The sequence below is a fragment of the Brachionichthys hirsutus genome, chromosome 9 (genome assembly GCF_040956055.1).
Source record: "Brachionichthys hirsutus isolate HB-005 chromosome 9, CSIRO-AGI_Bhir_v1, whole genome shotgun sequence".
In the NCBI taxonomy this organism is placed as follows: domain Eukaryota; kingdom Metazoa; phylum Chordata; class Actinopteri; order Lophiiformes; family Brachionichthyidae; genus Brachionichthys; species Brachionichthys hirsutus.
In genome coordinates, this window is record NC_090905.1 from 5,693,102 (window position 1) to 5,702,507 (window position 9,406).

The window sequence follows — 9,406 nt, forward strand, 5'->3', positions numbered from 1 at the left end:
ATATCAGAGGTGTAACAAATCCATTCCTGACTGCCAGAACCTTTTAGAGGGTTCCTGTGCCTCTGAACAGCACATCTCCTGGTTTCCACACCTCAGAGTGAGTGTGTGTCTGACACGCAGATGAAATGTAAGCTCACACAGAAGTGCGTGTCAGGCTGCATGTATGTTTCCGTGTGAAGCATCCGTGTCTCTTTAGAGGTTAATCAGAGAAGAGGTTGAGGAGAGTGTCAGAGTGTCAGGTTGGCTCCGGTGAAGTGTCCTCCAGCCCTCTCTCTTTCTGTGTTGACACCTCTTAACCTCAGTCTATCATCTCTCACACTCACACACTGCGCTTCTATTGACACACGCTACCCCGCAGCTCTCCAAAGACCCGAAGAGAATCCACTACAGTGATTGTTGGCGTTATGGGAGCGTTGGAGCCTGCAGAGAAGAAAGGATTATATAATGCGCTGACGTACGGAGGAAAAAAGATGTAAGTGGATTTAGTGGTTGTTTGGTTTCCATCCTTGGCATTTCTAGATGGATCAAAAGGAGAAAAAAAAGAGTGTGATGGATCAACAAACTGAACAAAGCTGTTAGGCATTGAGAGAAAATGCTGAATCCTCATATGCATCAATTCAATTTAATCTCTCCTTCTTTGCTTTTTTTTTACACCAGGAAGTGCACAGGATCTCTGTCCACCACTGTCACTATCTAGTGCAAGCTGGGTCAGGAGCCTGAGGTCAACTGAGAAGAGGCCAAAGGTCATGGAGCAGTGGGTCTTGTTAAAATACCTTTTAGCCTCCTTCAGGGATATTACGTAATGGCTTTGGGAATAGGTTAGCTTCCAGGTTGGTTGTTTTGTGGCGGACCCGAGATGATATATGTGTTCTACTCTAAGCCAGATGCATATTCGTTACCCTGCTAAAAAAAAGATATATAATTAGGAAACAAAAGAAGTACTGGGGTCAAGACATGTCACACACAAGAGGTCACATTCAGGCCTTTGTCAGGAGGAGTATCTCTGTTTTGGAAGATGCATCTTCCAGGAAATTATCATCTTACTTGACACCTTCAAGGGTTCTCAGCTTATGGACTCAGAGAAAAGGGTTTTGCTTTGTGTCACTAACTGAAATTTTTAAATGCTCTTCATGTAAAACACTTTTTTTTCTTTTTTCTTCCTGGACTCTTGCAAAGGCTCACCCCAAAGAACAGAGAAAATCTGGGTTGTGCTGATCAATATATTGGAGACATTTGAACATCAATACAATGAGTATGCTGTCCTCAATCTTAATTTTTAATATGGTGATAATAAGTGTATTAATTTTCCTAACTTTTGTTCAATAATCTTGGAATGAGTGATGGTGTTCCATTTTTGCACGGCTAATATGCCTCTCTCTCTCCATTGTGCTGCCATTGATCACCCCTGTTCCGTTTCTCCCCCCTCGAGTTGTCCTCCAGTCTCTCCATTTTCCCTTCCCTCACACCACTGCACTGTAAACTGCATCCTTATTCCCCATTTATACCAGACTAACTGTGCACACTACCTTTTATCACGCCAGAACTGTTGAATTAATAAATTGATATTGACGAGCTATCAGCCAGGGGGATAAATTATTTGGGTGCAGAAGGCTAAGGTCACATGACTTTTAGTACTCAAGTGTGTGTAATTATTCCTCATGAGAAGAATCACACTGTGGTGGATCCCTAGCCTGCTCGAGATTTCCTTTTACCATCACTCCTTACAGGAACCTGGAACATGCAGCAGTATTGAATGCAAATTAAACAACCCTGATCCTTGAATAGCATGGCTACCTGGTGAAGTGCAATGCAAAGCATCACAGTGAACAAATGCACTAACTGGTGCAAACCAGGAGGGAGACGATTTTGCAAATGTAGGGGGCAGCGTGCTTGTCAGAACGGCAATCATGGAAGTGCTCTTGTTGCCCTCTGGTCATTCCTGACCTTTTGACCCTGACCATGGCCTAAAAGTCAGAGGTCACCAACCAGGGTGGGTGTGGATCACTGCAAGACCCCGGCCAGGGATGCATTGCCATGACAACACTTTGCTCACTATAAGAGGAGCGCTGGGGGGGTGTTCTGAATTCTGAATGCTGAAATCATATACAGAATCACACAAACCACATCAGGTTCTGGATTTGATTTTATTAAATCTTTTTTTAAGGGGAGTGTCACAAATTGTTCTCACCCACAGCTGGGTGATGATAATCTGCAAGAGAGGTCTTATCTGAAGATGTGGCTGCACAATCCTATCATTTTGTTTTATTAGAGGGGACAGAAAAAAACATTATATAATCAGAGTCAGAATAGATTTTATTGCCATTGTCAGTGAAATGATTCACAAACTAGGATTTTTTTTGGTGCAGTTTTACTATAACAATAAATAGTAAAATATAAAACCATAATACTATACACTAGGACATGCGATAGAAATAGAGGAATTAGGAATATAAAAATGTTCCACGAAACCGGCATTAAAGGTAGATTTACAAGCATGGATTCAATTCATTTAAAAATATAGATATTTAAAAAACTAAAACAGAATTTTCCTTAAAGATAAATAAACAATTAATTGTACCTTCACTGAATGACGCGGGGGCGGAATAATAGAAGGGAAAACAGTCATGATTGCGTCGCCACAGCGCTTGGCATAATGCGCTTGCCCCTTGCGTCATCTAGTGGTCGGATCAGAACTCGTCCTCGGTACTCCTGCTCATGTCTTCACCACGGCCAAAGAGAGAGGGGTGGGGGGCACAAGTCTGTTTTTTGTCTCCGGGGAACTCCGGTCGATGCCTCGTCCCACCATATGTCTGATCACAGCTGCCAATCAACAGGTCAACGCGACCCCGGGGAGGCAGACACTGGTGGGGTGAGATCAAACAGTGGACCTCGGGGATGACAGATGCAGATGGAAAAAAATTATAAAAAAAGGCAATAAAACATTGCTTCAAAGATGGCAATGGTGCAGTAGGAGGCAAATTATTGTTAACAGTAATCTGCAGAATGGCGCCTCGTATTCTGATCGATTGACTATTATGGGGCCTTTGAAGCCGAGGTAACGCCAGGCCATTGTTCATAGTAGGACAACCAGAAAACAGCAGCTGGTTTTGGTCCAACTATAGCGCGTCCTAAGCCTTAAATACTACTTACTTCTAAGCAATCATGCTCTCTAATGGACTTGCAATTTGGACTTCTCCGGGCTGTGGGTCTATTTAGAGTTCAGTTGCAGCAGGACAATGATGAAAAATACATTTAAAAAAGGCTTAATCATAATATAATATACATAATTGATGTATTTTCCTTCTTTATCATCATGTAGGTCAAGACTGTATTATCAAGCTTTTTTTTAATTTTTATAGATCTGACAATGTATGAGCAAATATAGTGTGTATTTTGGCCAATGAATGGTCTCATTATCAGCAGCATCAAATATACTAAAGGGTAGTAGGATTCAAAATGGTCAGGTTATTTATTTATTTAAGTAAAATTATGTATTAATGCTACACAAAAACTCCAAATGTTATATCAAGGCAATTATTAATTGCATGAAATATTAATTGCCAATTATTGTTTCATGTTGAATATTTTGGGGGAAACTGAAGCTTAAAATATAAATGAAAATTCAATAGGATATATTTTTCAAGTTAATTTGTGTAACTAACCATGACCAGTAAAAAAAAACAAGGATTGATATGCTATCGATTGTGTAATTACAATAAGTTATTTAGCTGATTTTATTTTTTAAAATAAAAGGTGTGGGTTCAATAAATAGGTTGCCATATATTATTAGCAATGTAAATTACAATATGATAACCAGAACAATCTCATTGCTCCTTCACCACATTTCAGGCTTTGTTCTATGCTGCATCAACTCATGCATGTTCAGTATGTAGTCACATCAATGAGATCTATGTAAGCTTATGGGAATCAGCTTTGGAATGCTGTTGTACATGCACTGTATTAAAACACGGCCATAATGTTTCATCGCCATCTCAGCAGGACTGATCTTCTTACCTCACTCTCTGCTAATCAGGAACAAATCTTTGTGCCTTAATCTACGGCCCCCCCACACCCTTCCGCTCATCTCATTAGATTAACAAAATGACAAGCACATATGATTGCACACAAACCACACGCACAGAGCTCATGACCTCAATCTCATTCTTTGGGAAAGGAAGTTGATTCTAAAATTTGTATGTTGAACATTACTGATAGTATTTTCACAGTTTTTGTGTTTGTGTGAAAGTTATAACTTGCTGATCAATTATATCAAAATTCTACAAACAATTATCATCATCATCATCATCATCAGTCAACAAACTTTTTACCACCCATTAGTTTCGTTGTTTGAAGAACTGCAGGTGTATAAACCTTGTTTTTGAAAGAAGTTTTTAGTTATATGTGTGTGTGATGTAACATTCTGCCTTTTGATACATTTTGTGTGTGTGTGTGTGTGTGTGTGTGTGTGGGTGTGTGTGTCCTACTACTCACACCTATGAATGTATCTATAATGATCTGCAGTAGCTCAGTTTATTTAGTAAAAATAATTCTTCTGCAATATTGTTTCAGTGTGTGTGTGTGTGTGTGTGTGCGTGTGTGTGTGTGTGTGTGTGTGTGTGCGTGGGTGTGGGTGGGTGTGAGCGCAGCAAACATATGCAACCAAATTAAAGCCTTAAAGCTGGTGAATTGAAGGGGATTTGATGCAGAGAGGAATTCATGGGAATTAAACAAATTAGGTCTCCAATTAGCTGCTGGCATTGGATAGGAAGATTTGGTGAACAAAAATTAATTAGATGGATTTGTCATTGCACTAACGAGCAACACCAGAAAGCAGTTGTGGTGAATAGCTATTGCTCTCTTCCGTTAAGCTTTATCCCTCTGACATTATTGTCTGTTTAGAATCTAATTTGATGTCAAATATTGTTCTATTCAAATATTCAATCGTTTGCAAATAAGAAGCCCACATGGGCAAACAAACTTCAGAAAGTCAATGTATGGCCTAATCCTCTTAGGCTGGAGCACTGTGGATGTAAATGCCAACCGTTGCAAGTCAGAGAGGAATGTCACTATTGATGTGAGCCAGACAGGTAAAAAATTGACCTGATTTTTACTATGGAAATATATTATTGCCATTTTATCACTGAATATTTCCTGATTCAGATGTCTTTTTTATGGTAATACTGTATGTGGCTTTTGTCAGTTAAAAAAATCACATATAGCATTTATAATGAAATGTATATTGTATTTCTTTTGACAGTGATTTCACATTCAATGTTATTTTTAATCTATCATTCCCTATTTCATTTGCTATGTGATTTTTATTCTGCCAATTCTTCTTGCATCCCACCTCTTTCACGTACACCAATATGCTCTCCCCTCCCGCTCTCCCTGCCTCCTTCCTTCTCTCTTCTCATGGTCCCCCCTCTTTCTGCAGCAGCGATTACCGATTTAAGTGCGTGATAAGCTTCCCATCTCTTGAAACTATTTGGGATTGCTCAGATTATCAGGCCTCACATCCTTGGGAGTCGGCTTTAGAAAGCTTGATTTTAGTCTCTTAAAGATTTTGCATTCTGGCAGATTTGACTAATTAGCATCTAACACCAGGTGGTATTTTAGCGCTGGGCTCACTTTTAGCACTGTCTGCACACAGGCAATTGCAATCACAGAGGCATGCATGAAACAACTATCTTATTGAAAACACAGCAAGGTACACATGATTTATATCATATAATTTAATGACATTACAAGATAACATGTTTTTGTTATTCTAAATCATGAGAATACATATGCAAGAAATGCAGTTTTGTAATAATCATGCATTAATTTAATAATTGAACACCCTAAAAACTGAAAACATACCATTTTCTTTACCTGCAGACTATAATGTAACATCGTCCACAAGTGCCCTTTGATTGAAGCATCACCTAATGATATATTAATTAACAAAAAGCTATACCTATAAATTACAAGCTGTTCATTTTCAAGGTGCAGAGGCACGCAGGCCTAAGTGCAGCCCAATTTGGGGTGGGACATTGGACCATGGCCAGTAGAGTCTGGGAGCCAAGCAGGACAAAGGCAGAGTTTGGACTTGAGGACAGCACCAGCAGCCTGATCTGTGGTGCTGGGCAAAGGGAGGATGGTATGGGGAGCCCAGAGTGGAAATGGGGATCTGTCCCACCACCCTGCGGACCCTTCGCCGTGCCCTCCGGCAATGGTAGTCCCCGTTAGAAAAGTCCTGGTAGTTTGACGGGTGAATCGCCCAGAAGTGGCCTTTACCATTGTCACTGCGGCCTGCTTTGATGAAGCAATCATTCAGGGACAAGTTGTGGCGTACACTGTTCCTCCAGTTTTTATCCTGTAGCAGCGAGTGAAGAAAAGAAGATTATTACATTCTGAAAACTAAGTAAGGGCTAAAACAATTAGCAACGGTGGCTGCTAGGTGTTACTGATCCTCTTCAGGATGTCACCTTGTCCTGTTGTTGGCAGGACGTGCGATAGCGTGTCAAGACTTGATATGACCACCGTAAGACACGACACCCTGAGTTACCTTTTTAGCTCGTCAAACTAGTGGCGATTACGCCAGGTCCAATCTGTCGTTGCACCTGGTAGAGGCGGAGGCAGTTTGCAACCTAGCAACAGGATTACTTTATTTGTGAATTTGCCAACAAGAAGATCATCAAGTGTCCCTGTGAGTGCCTAATTTCCAAACCACTCAGACAGATTACCTTTGCCAAGTAGGTCACTTCATTTGTGAAAATGGCTACCGCGTAATGTTTTAGTTACTGAACGGAACACGACAAAGACTTCTGACAAACGGGCTTTCTCACTAACTTTGTCTCGTCACTCGCTGTCACGAGTTCACAAAGTTACACTGCAAGCTTAATATTGAAACAGCCTCACAGACAGATGCAGTGTCTATTCAAGTTGTTTTTATCGCACAGTCTGACTTTATGAATTTCTCCGCACCTACATCATAAGACCGTCTGCCTCTGCCTTCCAGGTGCATAGACTTACATGAGGAAACTAACATGAGCGTACCTTACTCTTGAAGTACGGGTATTGGTCCATGATCCACTGGTAGATGTCACAGAGCAGCAGCTTCTTCTGCTCAGATGCCAGGATCGCCTTCGAGATGAGCGCGATGTACGACTGGTTGGGTTTGTCCACAGACTTCTCTGGACCGCTGATTGTAAATATGGTGGTGGTCAGTTTCTCCTCCCCCTTCTCTTGTTGCACTTCATCCCCCTCCTTTTCTTTGACTTTCGTCTCTTCAGTCTCTACCTCTGACCTCTGTATCCACGTCTCCTGTTTCTCAGAGTGAATCCCCACCTCTTTCGCTTTAGGATTCTGATGATTTTGCATGTTGTTGGTTTTCTGTTCTGCTGCACGACTTCCTGTCGCTTCTTCTTTGGTACCTTTGACTCCTTTATTGAACAGAAGATAGTCAATAGTAAAGCTCAGTCCGAGCCTTTCTCTCCCACTGCTGCAGCTGCTTCTGTCCTCCATTGTCACCTCCGAATTAAGATATCTCAAACTCATTTCAGAGGTTTTATTAGGTCCAAACTGGTTGTTGAAAACTAATCGGTTAAAAAACGGCGTGTCTTGAAGAGTCTTCTCAAAAAAATGATGTCTGAATTTCACAGCATGGCTGTTTTCTTTTTAAAGAGCAAGGGCCTTCGTAATCCGGACGCCTCAGTGTCCCTTGCGTCTTCTGTCGAAGTCGTACTGTTGACAAGATCACAGATAAAGATGAGCCTCTCAACTGTTGTTAACCTTGATGCGCTCACGGGCGACACGGTCTCGACCTGTAGAAATGACGTCAGTCTTTAAGACTAAATACGAATACTTTGTTTAGCAATAATTATTAATTACATTTCTCCACTCTCTGATAAACCTGACAATAAAAAAAAAGAAATTTATCAGCATCCAGCAGCCTTTTGCTCATGAATCAAAAGAATTGTGCTCCAGGGTTGTGAAGGTGACTGCATTTATATGACTGTGAATTTATCCCTCACAGAAAGGGGCATAGAAGGCACAGGGGAGGTCGAGGTAGGGGGTCTCAAATGAGGCGGATTATTTTTATTAACCCAAGCAAATCTTTGTAATTACGGGAGATTAAACACTCGAGATTTAGTAAGACATGTCGTGTAGAGGATGATGTTGAAGAATCAAAGGCCTTTTAGATAGCAGCGTTATCCTGTTAAAGTTTTGTTTTCTCCATGTGGATGCTTTGTGAAGAATTTCTTCAATTACCTGAGCAGTAATTATTGGGTCATGTTCATGCTAGGGCCCCTGCATGTGTGCATTTTATTTTAATAAATTAGCTTTTTTATGCAGTTTACATTTATATACACTAAACATTTAAGTTGTATAGATTGCTCGAACATCAGATTCGTGTTCATTATCTATAACTATTAACAAAAAAAATTGATTTTATGTGTAGAGTTGATAGAAACAATATTTGAATAATTTAAGTTATTATAGTGAGGTATTTACTATTAAGAAAAGCAAAGTTCTGTTAATGTTTTAAGGGCTATCATTATGCTATTCAACAATGTTAATACACAAATGTCCAAAATACATCTCCAAATTTGTAAAAATGTCTACTTAGTCATATAAAACAATATGCACAAATTGCATATTGAAAACATTCTGTATCTCCTTTTGGCATTTTAAGGCATTTGAGTCACACTTTCCAAGTATCACAAATCCAATGAACCAAATGGAAAATGATCAAGAACCATTATTTGCATGTTTCGTGACTTTTAATCTCTGAGATATGAATTTTTATTAACGCGCGCGCACACACACACGACCATCGTAATATGATATTTATATCAATAGGCCCAGCTATCTATGTGCTTTATTCTGTAATTTTCAGCCAGAGAATAAATTAAATGATAAGCAATTTGGTTTTTTAGAATATGACATGTCAAAAGTAAGGAGGGTACAATATTGTCTTTATAACAACAAGCTTTTGTACTGTCAGTAGTTGCATCACTTTAAATACAGGCGCGAACCATTAAACAAATAGGAACCAATAATGAAACTGCAATCAATTATAAAAGTTATCAGTTATTGTGCTTAATATACCAAGCTGTCGTATGTGAACACAATATTAAGTCTGCAACTGTAAATTAATGTTACAATTTCTAGAATCCTAGATCACTGATAAATTACAGATATGATTTTCTATTAGGTAGCACAGCAGCAACCCCAACAGTTCTTTTTATTATACAGCTTTGTTTAATGATGTTCAACATCCATGTAAAGCCAAACCAAAACATATGACAGTATTACATGATACTGCAATTCCTTCAATTGATTTTTGTCTTTTTCAGAAGATTTTGGTCACAAATGAGAAGCTATTGTAAGAGCAGGGCTGGAACACCACAGTGATCACAAA

At 39.7% G+C, this 9,406-nt stretch overlaps 1 protein-coding gene across 1 annotated transcript; it reads right to left on the reverse strand.

Annotated features, from left to right (window-relative positions):
- Positions 1–5,980: 5,980 nt before the first annotated feature.
- foxq2 (forkhead box Q2) lies at positions 5,981–7,539 on the reverse strand. The gene is made up of 2 exons (XM_068743402.1): positions 7,039–7,539; positions 5,981–6,355 (listed from the first exon to the last, which is right to left on the reverse strand). The coding sequence occupies exons 1-2, from the start codon at positions 7,537–7,539 to the stop codon at positions 5,981–5,983; spliced, it is 876 nt and encodes a 291-aa protein (XP_068599503.1).
- Between the last annotated feature and the right edge of the window lie 1,867 nt (positions 7,540–9,406).

Excerpts from the sequence above, each read along its gene's own strand:
- foxq2 (XM_068743402.1), bottom strand. The coding sequence starts at position 7,539 with ATGAGTTTGAGATATCTTAATTCGGAGGTGACAATGGAGGACAGAAGC. Across the intron at positions 6,356-7,038 it reads ACCCGTACTTCAAGAGTAAG|GATAAAAACTGGAGGAACAG; the intron begins GTACGCTCATGT and ends TCGCTGCTACAG.